The sequence below is a fragment of the Tasmannia lanceolata genome, unplaced genomic scaffold (assembly GCF_043159265.1).
Source record: "Tasmannia lanceolata isolate RefF3 unplaced genomic scaffold, GAP_Taslan_0.1 ptg000002l, whole genome shotgun sequence".
Taxonomy (NCBI): Eukaryota; Viridiplantae; Streptophyta; class Magnoliopsida; order Canellales; family Winteraceae; genus Tasmannia; species Tasmannia lanceolata.
In genome coordinates, this window is record NW_027518679.1 from 32,538,269 (window position 1) to 32,552,893 (window position 14,625).

Sequence of the window (14,625 nt, forward strand, 5' to 3'; positions counted from 1 at the left end):
CGTCAAAATATTTCTTATATTAAGTCTTAAAAAGGGGCATTTTCATAAAAATGAACTAAATATTGCTTAGCTTATATCTTTCCACTTCCCCCCATTCCGGACATCGTTTTCTCTTCCTTTCCTCAATCGTTTTTTCTTCATGTAAACTTGCCACTCACCCTCGGTAAGGATTAGTTACTAGAAAGTTTTATCGTCATGCACCCTCGAACATTGGAGTTCTTTTCAATAATAAAATCCTATTCTTCATCAAAATAATGGGTTGTTATTAGATATAGTAGGAAATTTTGGAGTTCATTTCAAATGAAGAAAGCTAAGATTTTTTGTTGTTTTGTAAGTAGGACATACTAGGACACTCCGATGGGCGGTCTTATTTGAAATGGATCGTGACTGTGTCCGGGACACAAGAAGTAGGATCCGAAGAAAACTCCGAATCTGATCTGACCGATAAGGGATTTGAATGGATCATGACTAAGACATTGGTGGATCCGATCCGACGTGGATCTGTTGACACCACATCCCTATCTTCTTCTTTAGAATAAATTTACTTAAAGTCCCTGTTTGGATTGCAAGAAAAAAATTTCTGATGGAATTTTTTTTTTCCTTTCCACAAGTTAGGCCCTGTTCTTTTGAGTCTATGTCAACTGATTGTGAGTCGAGAACCAATCATTGGACTCAAAATTAAACGTAAATTTGAGTCCAATAATTGGTTTTGAACTCACAATCGGTTGGCATAATCTTAAACGAACAGTGCCTTAAGAGGGAATATGATTATGCTTGATTTGGAGGGATATCATCATAAATTGAAGGTCCATTTAAATAAAAATATATAGGGTTGTGTGTAAAAAATAAGAAATTTTAGAAATATTATTATTTTTCAAACTTTTCCAGAAAATTCTTGCAATCCAAACATGGCTTAAAAGTAGCTTTCCAAATACCTGCTTTGGTAAAAAGATGGGATAGCAAGAAAAATTGGAAGGATATCAAAATGGCGGATCAACTAACTTTGGTGATTTTCTTACTGCAATTCTATGGATTTTTTTTTCATTTAAGGTGACCCTCTTGAAGAGAGGGGTGTTCTTATTAAATAGATGGGGTGTTATATAAGCTCTCTTCTCTCTTTTGCTCTTATAAAAGGAGAGGTTGTAGAGCAATACAGACCCATACATCGCCACTCTACAATTGAGACGGGCTTAATCGCATTGAGTCTGAGCCATCACTCATATTTCCTCTTATGATCTGTTTGCTGGTCGCTAATTGGAAACTAATCTGACTTTTCAGCTAGGGCCCATCTAAAGTGGGGCCAACCATATGAACGGTTTAGATCTCATGCCACATGATTCATCTAAGAAAATTAAATTGAAAGCATATTAATATTATTATGGGAAGCCTGATCCGAGCCACCGAAATGACATCGCCATGATCCTGACCCTTCATCTATGTGATCAATTTTATAGTTGACTGATCATGAATATGCAATCAGAGAAATTTTCATATCATCTACGAGTCTGCGTGTTTTGATGAAGGATCCAGATCATGCCGAGATGATATGGGTGGGCCCAGTTCAAGCTTCCAATCAATTTGTGTGGTACAAGTCATTGGGAAGATTGATTTGAGGGCCCCCACCCATATTACTTAGGTCCAAGTAGGATATCTCATCCCAGCAATAAGAATACAAAGACATTCGGTTCTCAAATTCCAAAACAAACAGGTCCTCAGAAAATAGAAGTGACCCTCAGTTAAAAATGTGCAAAGCTATTGAAGGTAAACCCAGAGCATATTGGATTAGAGATAGCCTGAGGTCATCAGAACAGTGTAGTCATTCCTCCATCACTTACTATTCCATATAACCCAAATAGAACACAATGAAAACAACCATGGAAAATACATGATTTACATGCTAAGAATGGTTCCTGATATCAAAATTGCATCTTACCTTAGTGCAGTATAATTTTCAAATCATAAGTGAAAAAAACAATAATCTGGGTTCCTTACCTCGCGCCCAAGTTTATCAAATAAAACTATATGGTCGAGAGCAACTTTTCAGGATCCCAACAACTCAATTCATGTTCTAGTTTGTACCTTGTTGCAGGGAATGAGTTTGCAATTACCATATGCTTCAGACTACCTCAGCGAAAACCCAGAAGTTGGTAAGGAAATCAACTTCAGTTTAATTATAAATCCGAGTTGAAGTAAATGTCAAACCAAGATAATTAGCCTGAACAGATGCTTGTCACTTTCCTGTCCAAGCATATATGACAACAGATGCTTGTAGATCACGGTCCACTTTGAAGTGCGCATGGAAAAATCTTTTTATCTGTCAAATTACCACCAATGTTGATACATGAATGCAAGAATCAAGAGTAATGAAAGACAAATTCTATAGTGAAACTTTTACGGGCTGTAGTGGAGAACATTTTATCTCGAGAACAAAAATGAATATTGTATCAGAACTTACTTCTCGGAAGGAATGTGAGATTAGAAATCCCTTTAATTGTTTTTCTTCAGAATCAAATAATACTACGTGGCTAGGTAAAGACCAATTTGTTGACATGTTTGATGCAAAACCAACTGGGTCCATCATGAAACGGTCCGACTCATCCAGGATTCCATTCTCATCGCTGCAGAAAGACAGACAAACGATATTAAAGATATACAATTTTTTTCTTTGAATGGTGGTATTAAAGAAAAGGGGGACCAAGATGGTCAGTAGTACAAAAAGAGAAAAAACAAGGAAAAAATCACTTTTTATTGTGTAATTTCTTATTAAAGATATCTAAATGCATGTTGTTAAACATGTACACTTCTGGTAGAACACATCATCACCTTGGAGAGCAGTCCAAAAAACGCATGGGCAAGTTTTGATGCAAGGTGGAGTAATAAGGTGTGGCATGGCAGGGCATTAGGAAAAGGACTCTCTTTACTTTTCCATCAACGGCCTCCCTGGCTAAAAAGTTCATAGCATCTTCACTTCCTCTCTGTCTGGCAAGGTTGCAGGTAAGAATCAATCAAAGCATTTATGCCAAAACATTAAAAGACGAGAAGGGGCAAAGGTTCTTTTCATCATTTTTTCAGAGAATAGAAATCATGTTCAGAATTACAAGCAAAGAAAAAAAAAAGTGAACTCAACAGAAGATATTTCATGCTTGTAAACAGAGAAAATTGTCGTACCTGATGAACCAAACTCATATATAAGGCCATTGGAAGATTGGTAACAAGCAAAAAGAATATGGCCAATTGAAGTTTAGAAGGACATCTCATGTGGAAATTTGAAGATATTTTCCTTTTACTATCTGCAGGGTAAACATTTTCTATTGCTGCCAATGAAGATCCAGAGAACATCAAAGCTATGGGGAGCACTGGCAAAATGAACCTGTAACTCAAGTCTCATTAGCACGTGAGCAATAAGTCAAAATTCGTCTGGTATGGAGAAAAGTTAGTAACAGACTGATAATAGAATTCTCAGTTCAATACACAACCATTTGAAATAAAGATGAAGTTACCTGAATTCCTTGTGACCAAGCATGCTATAAAGTCCTAAAACCCATGCAATCAGGCCAAAAATCTTCCATTCTTTGGACTTGTAAACACCAACTGCTGAGAATGGTAGGAAAGTGAAGATCATGACTGGGAATCCCTGAGTGAAGTACCAGTGCCATTTGTGGGTCCCATAATAGTCACCACCCGAAGAAAGAAAATTGAATTTGAGAAAATTCAGTGGCACAAAGATCCATGACCCGTACATCCACCAGTCCAGTAAACATGTGATTCCGAGCACCAGGACTCTGCTAACAGCAGGAAAATTACAAGGGAAAAAACACCGCAAGATGAGAATCTGTAGAAAGAAAATGCACCTCGGCTTAGGCACCCGCTATTCTTTTTTTTTTTAAAGAAAGGTAACAAATTTTAGTACCTGCTGTAACCAAATTACAACAGAACTAGAGACAAGGCGTCCCACTCATGTGTTACAGCTATAACATTCCACTAGTTGAGTGGATCAGTTATCAAATGAATGTCTAACAGCATAGTGTTGCAACATTTCATGAAAACCGTCGACATACACGAAATACATCCCTATAACCATAGAAGAGTCATCTTCCATAACATTTGTATATGCATCATCTCTACAAGTGAAATTATCATCTAAAGAGATAGTTGGAATATCACATGCCAAATCTTTCAAAAATTCTAACTCTTGGCCATCATGTAGCATATTAGCAACTTCTCCAGCAATCATTTCAGAAGAAATAGTCATTTTCCTCATATCAAGCCCCACCGTATGATCGCTATGTGTACTTAATGCCATCTCATTTATTAAATATCAAGATGAAACTCCCGTCACCCGGTCTTCTTTAGGACAAAAATCACTGCCATTAATTGCCACCCACATCCTCCTCCTAATCATTATCATCGCCAAGATTATCATTGTCATCTTGCACCTAGTGTGGGTGTCGTGTGTGTGACCACTCCAATCGAAGGACAAAACCAAGACTCAAGAGAGGTTGATTACTTAAATTTGAATTTATTTATTTAAAATAATTTCCATGGGACCAAGAATGAGATCTCATCTTATAAAAACTTCAAGGAAATGATTCTTTTTTTTTTTTTTTGAAAATGAAGGAAATGTTTTTTACTTTCTTTTAATTTAATATTCAATATTATTTATTTCTGGGAATATTTAATTAATTTCCTTTTTTTGCTGAGATTTTTCTATTTCTTCTTGAGAGGACCAACAATTTTCTATAAGTTCCTTTGCGGTTTAAATGACAAATGGCTCGTTGTTAACGTTGATATTAATTGGGAGGTCGCGACTCTTCAATAGCATTTCTTGCCAAGCACGTCTCCGTTTCTGTGGGGTCCATTAATTGGTAGTTTAGACGGTTCGTTCCTAAAAGGTAGTTTCATGGGCCTTCAGGAAAAGGAAAGGATATCATTTTTGTAGAGTCTAAAAATGGAGTCTAGTAGTGTTTTCTCCTTTGAGGTTCGAACGATCAAGCATAGAAGGTTGGAACCAGTGGATTGCTCTCCTTGGATTGAGATTTTAACTGAGGTCCAACACTTAGGGTATGATGAAACCAAAACTTCACTTGAAGCTCCCGCTCCAAGAGAGATCGTCAAAAGTACCCTCAAAAGACAATGGAGGCAGCTCAAAGAGGACTTTCTACAGAATGTGGAGGAGTTCTTCCCCCCTCACAGGCACCCGCAACCTTAGGGATATCTGCTTCCCGGTTTACAAATTTTGCTTCTTCAAGAATAGTTTGGAGGACGAGAAAAGGGAGTGTCGTCTCAGCTGGGAGGTTAACCGACGGCTTTGCATCCGGAAGTTAGAAAAACTGATTGTCATCAACTTGGACCCGACGGAAGAAGTCCCTATTCCAGAGTTTACTATCGTGTTCTTCCCTAAAGAAAAGGAGCTGCAAGCAGGGATTGATTATCTTTTTTGTGAGTTAAGGAAGTGCCCTTAGGATTGGAGGTGTTTTTCTGATTAGGATGGATACAGTTAGTTTATTTTGGGTTTTATCTAGTTGGGAGTTTTGGAAAACTGTGAAGTTCTGTGGAGCAGGAGAAACAGAAGATCTTCTGAAGGGGATTCTTAGATTATTGGTGGAGTTCTGATTCTCGTTTCAGCTCTGTAGGTTGTTTCAAGATCTTCGTGGAAGGTCGCATAAAAAGCTAGCCTTAATTTGTGAAAGGTTATTCTCAAGATCTTCGTTTGAAGATCGCAAAGATGTTGTGTGGTTTTAAACGTGGTACTGGTAGGAATGATCTTCTAGGAAGATTATAGTGTTTGAATTATTAGCAGCTTGTGGTGTATCTGTTCAAAGGAATGTAAAGGGGAAAACCCTGGCCCTTGTCCGGGGTTCTGAATTTATCTCCTAGGACCTTATATGATGGTTCATGGGGGACTCCTGGTCCCTTTATCGTGTAATCTTCGTATGATTATCAATATCTTCTGTCAACTTAAAAAAAAGAAAAGAACCAACAATTTTCTGAATGTAGCAACAAACTAACACACAAGAAAATGAAGACATCGAAGTTTGTGGCTATGGGAGATAGCGAAACTTGTTTGACATAGTTAAGTGATATATCAAACTATATGCAATGATTTGTGAGAAATCAGCTCTCAGATTCAGATTGTTCAGTGCCAGAAAGTGAAACACACATTAGTAATATTAAGCATTCTTTAGTCAACTCGATGAAGTTGTGACTAAATCAAGTAAATGACCAAGTTTTAAGTTAAGTTACAATCAGGCCCTTACTGAGTCCACGTTTACAGCTTTATGCGTTGGAAAAAATCATATTTTTGTGTATTGAAAATCTTTAAAATGTTACAGAGCAGAAATAGTGATAAACTAATCAAAAGTTTGTAATAAGAAAGGAAGTTCTACCTACCCAATTGGGAGTACCTCACAAAACAGGAGCTTCATTCTGCACCGTGTTTCCAAAAGATCCCACATGCCAACATACAACCATATGATAGCATTTGTTGGTCGAACGGCACAAGCTAATGCTGCTATAGCCAAAGCCAACTTTCTAGAAGCTAGCGGAACTTTGTTGGGGGAACCTCTAAAAGAGTGCCAGTAAAATAGGCTGACGATAGTCAGCACCGCCTCAAGGCTATTCGATAAGGTTCTTGTTAAACAGAAGAACATAAACCAGTTTGTCAACTGAGAAAAGAGCTGTAAAAGAATTAAGTACGACCATTTCGCCAATTTAGTAATGTCACCAGTAAGACAAATTATTCAGATGCATAAAAAGGATACTGCCCATTGTGCAACACGTTCGTTGAAAATGAGACGAGAAAGTTTGTATAAGTAGAGATCTCCAAATGATGAAAAAATGGACTGCAGAAGTCGCGGGGCCTTCATCTAAGAAGCATTCCAATAAACATTACACATAGCGTACTTAATCTTCCAAAATCATGCATAAAAAACAATATATTTAAACTACTCAAGGAATCACATTATAGATAAGCAAAGTCAGAGAACTCAAGCAATGCAAACCTAGGATCGCAAATCAGATCCGGTGAACTTTTAGGTGCAATAATAGGGGTTTAACTAATTAAAACAATAAGAATATGCTTCCAAACAGTTTAAACAAAATATTGAGCAGGCAGTTGTGAACAAGGTTTTAAATTTTGACCGAAATCCGAAATTTCGGGTTTCGGTTGAGATCGAAACGGGGTAAACTCGAAACGTTACGAAATTTCGGGCCGAAGTTTAAGGAAAATCACCAAAAAAACTGGGCTTTATTAATTATTTAATATTATTCACCGAAATTTTTTAGGGGATAAAATAATACGTTATTTTATTTCGAGAGATTTCGTCCTAAATTTCGAAATTTCGGCTGAAATTTAGGTTTCGGTGAGGACCGAAACGCATACCGAAACCGAAATTTAAAACCTTGGTTGTGAATACTCCATTTCATTTTAGTAATTCTGGTCGCACAATGGCTGGATTCTAGTCACTTCTGACCAAAGCCCAAAATTCTGAGATTGGAGCATAAGCATACCAACCTGGTAACATAGATACATTATAGATAAAGAGAAACACTTTGTCGGACCCATCTTGCCATCAGTTGAATGACAGCAAGTACCTTTGAAATTGCAATATTCATTATTAGCTGCTATCAACAGCACAAACTTATCAAAAGAGCCACATTGCTCAAATCTGTAAATGACAAACAGTGTCCACTACCGAAAGAACAATCCACGCCCACATGGACACATTTAACCTATTTTGTAGCTATAAAACGTCATAGGAAGACAAACTTCTAACTTTTGCAAATTAGTGTCCGCGACAACGGTATTTGAATTGATAAAAAAACATTCATCTAGTTTTTTTTAATGGTAAGATTCATCTAGTTTGCACAATCAAATTCTAAATTACTCCAAGAAATTATAAGTTCTCTCAAAACAAAATTTTTTTTTTTTTTTTGAAAGATAACTTTATTATTTTGTAGCTATAAAACAATATAGGAAGACAAAATTCTAACTTTTTCAAATTAGTGTCCGCGACAACGGTATTTAAATTTGATAAAAAAAGATTCATCTAGTTTTTTGTTTGTTTTTTGAATGGCAAGATTCATCTAGTTTGCACAATCAAATTCTAAATTACTCCAAGAAATTATCAGTTCTCCCAAAAATTCACCAAGAAAGTTTCCAAACACAAAACCCAGAACTCTCACACTAGCAATAAGTCAATAATAAACAAATGACTATTCCAGAAAAAAATTTACCATGAACCAGGGAGTATCGAGATGAAAGAAGGCAAGGATTTTGTAAAGGGCAGCAACGATCAACGGATGCAGGTAGCTTCGAATCCCCTTCTCCCATTCCCACGTCAAATGGCCGTATCTAATCGCTCAAATTATCAAACAAATGAATAAATAAATAAACTGAGATGGAACGAAAAAGCTAGTTGGCTGCTTTAGGACGAACACCCAAATTGCAACCTGGGTGTAATTTGGGCCTTTTGAATTGAAGTTCTACACATAAATTGCAACCAAAAAGGTCCAACTTTTCAATAGGGTTTATTCGGATTGCAGTTTATGCAAATGTATAGTGATCCGAAAAGCACCCATATTGCAATTTGGGTCCAAATTTTCAATTAGGGTTTATTCGGATTGCAGTTTACACAAATGTGTTTCAATCTGAAGAGCACCCATATTGAAATTTGGGTCCATATTTTCAATTAGGGTTTATTCGGATTGAAGTTTACACAAATATATTGACCCAAATTTTCAATTAGGGTTTAATTCGGATTGAAGTTTACACAAATGTATTGCAATCTCTATATCGCAATTTGGGTCAAAAATTTCAATTAGGGTTTATTCGAATTGCAGTTTACACAAATATATTGCAATCTGAAAAGCACCCATATTACAATTTGGTTAGACACCCTAATAGATGCCTTTTGAATTGAAGTTCTACACATAAATTATAACCTAAAAGGGTCAACAATTCCAATTAGGGTTTGAGAAGAATACCCAAATACGATGCGGTGAGCGACTTCTAGGGATTGCCAGTGTTCGTCAGGGTTGAAATAGGTCTGCACGAGCAATGCATTGGCTAATCGAAAGACAAGGCAAAATGCAAGGACTCTTTTGGGTGATGAGAAGAGAAAGAAGCTCTTGTTCTTATTTTCTTCTTCTCTTTGGGTGGGTTTTGGATCGGTGATCGGATCTGTGGGTTTTAGAATAGGGTTTGGCCTCCGCTTCATCTGTGCTAGATGTAGATGAAAAATAAAAAATTCTAGAATAGTAGGAAGTAGTGTTTGGCTGCCAACCTCATAGTAGTAGTAGGGAGTGCCATTGCCAATATAGAGAGAGAAGAGCGAGGTAGAAGGAGAGAAAAATCACCATTCCTGAGAAATCCAAGCAAAATTTCACCCTTTTTATAGATTTTGGCTTCGATTTCTTGAGAGGAAATGTAATACATCAGCAGACATGCCTCGACTCACTAAGGAACATCCTTAGTAGTCTCTCTGGGATGTCAATGCTATATTGGCAACCTAACGAGGGATTTTGTTGACATGACACCCAAATACCTAGCAAACCCCCCTGTAATAGTCCCACATCGGAAGTGACATCGGAAGTGGAGAGAGAAAGTTCATGAGTTATATGTTGTAGACCCCCATTCCCTGTAGACGCGTTTTAAAACCGGGGAGGGCTGCGGCCTAGAACCCGACAATATCTACACGGTTGCGTCGGGGCGTTACAAATATGATATCAAAGCCCTATCTCCTCTAGTACGATGTGCCGACGAGGACGCTGGCCCTTTAAGGGGGGTGGATTGTAATAGTTCCACATCAGAAGCGGAGAGAGAAAGTTCTTGGGTTATATGTTGTAGACCCCCATTCCCTGTGTAGACGCGTTTTAAAACCGGGGAGGGCTGCGGCCTAGAACCGGACAATATCTACACGGTTGCCTCGGGGCCATTCCCTGTGTAGACGTGTTTTAAAACCGGGGAGGGCTGCGGCCTAGAACCGGACAATATCTACACGGTTGCCTCGGGGTGTTACAAATATGGTATCAGAGATGTATCTCCTCTAGTACGATGTGCCAACGAGGATGCTGGGCCCATTAAGGGGGCGTGGATTGTAATAGTCCTGCATCGGAAGCGGAGAGAGAAAGTTCTTGGGCTATATGTTGTAGACCCCCATTCCCTGTGTAGACGTGTTTTAAGACCGGGGAGGGCTTACATGCTATAAGAAATTGTCATTAAGAAGTTGCTGTCCAGCCATGGAAGTCAACATGATCCAGAGCAATAAAAAATAATACCAGAAAACCCATTGACCCGCCAAATAGGGCGGCTCTAATGCATCAATGAGCTGTCCACTAGTATTCTATTGCTCTACCAAACAGAAAAAAATTAAAAAAGAGACAAAAGAACAATGCACTTGTTGATTCCACGATAATAAAGAGGGAAAAGGTATTAGAAAACTATTTATATATGAACTGCGCAAATGTGGAATCTGAGAGAGGGACGAAACTAACATGGCTGATCGTATTGTGAGCTTAGCAATCGGGAGTATGGCAGGTGGTGCAGTGAGGATTTTGCTTGGAAAAATATCTGATGAAGCATTGTTGTTAAGAGGAGTGCACAATGAAATAGATGAAATCAAGCTTGAGCTTGAAAGCATGCAATCCTTCCTCAAGGATGCCGAAGGAAAGAAAGAGTTGAATGAAGAATTCAGAAATTGGACTATCCAAGTAAGAGATGTGGCATTTGAAGTGGAGGATATCATCGACGAGTTCATGTATCAGATGCAAAAGCAGCATATAGGCCACCAATTTGTTGGGTTTCTTCTTAAAACCATTCACCTTCCAAAGAGCATTCTTGTGAGACATCAGATTGCCACCCAACTACAAGTTATCAAAAATAAAGTTCATGCCATTTCGGATAGGAGAAATCGATATGGTTTGGGTAAGCTAGAGGAAGGATCAAGTTCAAATGATGCTAACAAACGATGGCAGTGCTATGCAGAATCATCGTTTTTTGTTAAGGAAGACGATATTGTAGGGATTGAAAAAAATAGAGATTTACTAGTCCAATGGTTGATAGGAATAGAAAAACCACTAACATTAACAGCTGTGGTGGGAATGGGTGGTTTGGGAAAAACCACACTAGTCACTCAAGCTTACAATTGCAAAGTTGTGAAGAAGCATTTTGAATGTTGTGCATGGATCTCTGTTTCCCAATCTTTTCAAATTGAAGAGCTGTTGAGAAGTCTGGTCAAAGAATTGTTCAAGGAAAGCAATGAGGTTGCTCCAAAGAAAGTTCAGATGATGGACTATAGAGAATTAGTTGAGACAATCAGAAGCCAGTTGCGGGGAAAAAGGTATGTGGTTGTTTTAGATGATGTGTGGAATGTAGATGTTTGGACTAGTATAAATGTTGCATTTCCAGACGATAGATGTGGAAGTAGGGTTATGCTCACAACTAGAAAAGAAGATGTAGCTTCATCTTCTTGTTTAGGAGTTGGAAGCCATGTTTTTTACCTTCCGCCTCTATGCGATGATGAGGCTTGGACCTTGTTTTGTAAGAAAGCCTTTTGGAACAACCACGGAGGAACCTGTCCTAGAGAATTGTGGTCATCAGCGCGAGTCATTTTGAGGAAGTGTGAAGGCTTGCCACTTGCAATTTTGCTTATAGGTAGCCTCATGGCGCTAAAAGAGAAGACAAGGGAGGAATGGAAGAAAATGGAAGATAGCCTTAGTTGGGAGCTAAGCAACAATCCAATGCTTGAAAGGGTGAAGAGCATCTTCTTTCTTAGCTTCAACGATTTGCACCATCCCTTGAAACATTGTTTCTTGTATTGTAGCATTTTTCCAGAGGATTATCTGATTAGTAAGAAAAGGTTAATTAGGTTATGGGTTGCAGAAGGCTTTGTAGAAGAAAGGAGAGGCCTAACAACAGAAGAGGTAGCGGAGGACTACTTTAAGGAGCTCATTTTTCGAAGCATGCTCCAAGTTGCAGAAACAAATGATTTTGGAAGAGTGAAACGATGCAGAATGCACGACCTTATGCATGACTTAGCTCTAGCAACATCCCACAAGGAGAATCTTTTCATGGTATATGATGGGAAAGAATCAAGTGTGGTTGGCAAGGTACGTCGCCTATCAATCCATAAAAGTAGTGATCATATTCCACCAAGCATGAGTATGCCTCATCTTCGTTCTTTCTTTATGTTTGTGACTGACATGATTCCCTCATCTTCTTTGAGTAAAATATCATCATGCTTTAGATTATTGCGGGTCTTAGATCTTGAGATGTCTTCAATTCAAAGTGTGCCAGACATATTGGGCGATTTATTTAATTTACGATATTTGAATTTAAGGGACACTCAAGTGAGGGAGCTTCCAAAATCTTTGGGAAAGCTCCACAACCTTCAAACGCTGAATATTAGGGAGACTTATATTGAGAGGCTACCACGTGAAATATTAAAGCTACAAAACTTGCGACATTTATTAGCATGGCGGTATGAAGATTGGACCGTTAGAGATTTTAAGTATTTCAGTGCAGTGGAACCTCCTGCAGGAATATGGAAGTTAAGAAACTTACAAACTCTATATTCGATCGAAGCAAAAGGAGGGATAGTTAAGCATGTTGGGAACTTAACCCAACTAAGAAAGTTTGGAATTACAATGGTGAGAAGGGCTGATGGAGTAGAATTATGTGAGTCCATAAGAAAGATGAAATGCCTTCTTGTATTGCGTGTAATGGCATGCGACGAGGAAGAAGCACTTGAGGTGGAATCATTATCTCCTCCTCCCCTTCTTCATAGCATCTCATTGTATGGACATTTGGATAAACTACCTCACTGGCTTGGCACCCTTGAGACTCTCACCTCTTTGGTTTTGCACTGGTCTCGACTAAGAGAAGACCCACTTGCTTCCCTCCAGGCATTGCCTAATCTAGCACACCTTAGTTTGCGAAAGGCATATGATGGGCAACAATTGTGCTTCTATGTTGGAGGGTTCCCTAAACTCAAGAGACTACAGTTATATCACATGATTCAATTGAATTTTATTAGTATACAAGAAGGGGCAATGCCAAGAATCCAAGTGTTACGTCTGATCCGTTGCGCGGAGTTGAAGATGCTACCTAAGGAGATCGAATACCTTACTAGCCTCAAAGAGTTATATTTGATGGAGATGCCAGACCAACTGGTAGATAGGCTGCGGGGAGATGAAGGCGAGGACCGTCCCAAGGTTCGTCATATCCACAAGATCATACATTTCTATAGCGCAGCAGGGAAATTCTATTTTAAAAACCTTTCATAGAGCTTTGGCTCACTACACTCAAGTCCAAAGGAGGGTGCAGCACACTGTAAGTGCTCTTCAAAATGCTTTCACACCATATTCTTATTCTTTTTACTATCATTATATTCTTTTAACAAATTGTAAAACATTGGTTTCAGTCCCCAACTGAAAGGAATACATCTTTTGGGGAGAAATCTTTGTGGTTGCAATCTCATCTAACATAGTTATCTAATTTCTTGGAATTTTTTCTTAAGCTGAGATTCTTTTTTATGTCCATGTGCAGATTGAGGTTGTTTCTGAAAAAGTGCTATGCAAGAGTTGATTTCATCCTTTACTTGTCTTTTTCCTGTTTTTTAATTTCAAAGTTCCAAAGCAAATTAGTGGTTTTTTAGCTTGTGAAATACATTACAGAACTCTAAATTGTCAGTAGAAATATGCATGGTTTTAAATTTCGACCGAAACCGAAATTTCCCGAAATTTGATATTTCTCGAAATACCAAATTTCGGCCGAAATTTCGGTTCAAAATTTCGAGAAAATGGCATTTAAAAAAAAAATGTTACAAAATTTCGGAATTTCGGTCCCAAATTCCTAAGCTTAATTTCGGATTTCGGTGGGGTCCGAAATAGGTACCGAAACCGAAATTTAAAACCTTGGAAATATGTGGGTGGATTCTTTTGTTTCAACTATGTAAGATACATATGGATGAAGACCAACATGTTGTATTTGTTAGTGAATCACAAGAATGTTGAGAAAGAGCTCTGAAAGATCCATGGAAAGGGAGTTAGGATGGTGAGATTTATGGGGCAGAAAATGGGGTGGAGAGATTGTTTCCTTAAGTTAAGTGAATGGGGAATTCATGGGACGAAACTTTGTTTTAACTTTTATTATTGTCTGTGTTTGGGAGAAGCTGATGAGACCTCAATCTCATGGAAAATAAAACAACTTTTAATTTGGGAGAAGCCGTTCTGCGAAATGACTTCTGCAATGGTCCCTAGCACATCCCATATTAAAAAAAAGACTACTGATATTCACACCACCATGTTTTGTAATTGAACTAACTTACATTGTCATTTATTACTTAACCAACTGTCAAAGATATTTACAATTCCCAAAAATTTGTCAAAGGCCAATTAAAAAGGAAAAGACAAGCTGAGTTAGTGCAATTATCAAGAATTTTTTTCCCTAGATCTGGATTTTGTTTGGATTTAGGGAAAGATCAAGAAAATTTTCCCTTATAAAGAATTTTCCAGCATTTGGTTAACTCATTTGCGATGATAAACTCGCACCTCTGTAGGATTATTCGCACCCCTTGAACGTGAATTGACATAAAAAAAGGTTAAAGTCTGCCACACAAATTATCC

At 38.1% G+C, this 14,625-nt stretch overlaps 1 protein-coding gene and 1 pseudogene across 2 annotated transcripts; one reads left to right on the forward strand and one right to left on the reverse strand.

The window, feature by feature from the left end:
- Positions 1–1,871: 1,871 nt before the first annotated feature.
- On the reverse strand, positions 1,872–9,591 carry LOC143870091 (Alg9-like mannosyltransferase family). 2 transcript variants are annotated; one of them, XM_077376581.1, is made up of 9 exons: positions 8,986–9,591; positions 8,236–8,353; positions 6,762–6,866; positions 6,405–6,677; positions 3,501–3,832; positions 3,169–3,370; positions 2,824–2,987; positions 2,456–2,618; positions 1,872–2,314 (listed from the first exon to the last, which is right to left on the reverse strand). In XM_077376581.1, exons 1-9 carry the CDS (start codon positions 9,216–9,218, stop codon positions 2,231–2,233), a joined length of 1,674 nt encoding a protein of 557 aa, XP_077232696.1. In that variant the 5' UTR covers positions 9,219–9,591; the 3' UTR covers positions 1,872–2,230. The 2 variants fall into 2 exon arrangements, with proteins under 2 accessions (XP_077232696.1, XP_077232697.1); XM_077376582.1 differs by having other exon boundaries at positions 2,824–2,975; positions 3,501–3,782; positions 6,391–6,677; positions 8,986–9,587.
- A 903-nt stretch (positions 9,592–10,494) lies between these two features.
- On the forward strand, positions 10,495–13,585 carry LOC143890674 (disease resistance protein RPM1 pseudogene; annotated as a pseudogene).
- Positions 13,586–14,625: the final 1,040 nt, after the last annotated feature.

Coding starts and splice junctions, on each gene's coding strand:
- LOC143870091 (XM_077376581.1), bottom strand. CDS start 9,218: ATGAAGCGGAGGCCAAACCCTATTCTAAAACCCACAGATCCGATCACC. Junction 6,867..8,235: donor TCGATACTCCCTGGTTCATG/GTAAATTTTTTT, acceptor AATGCTTCTTAG/ATGAAGGCCCCGCGACTTCT. Junction 2,315..2,455: donor TCTCACATTCCTTCCGAGAA/GTAAGTTCTGAT, acceptor GTAATTTGACAG/ATAAAAAGATTTTTCCATGC.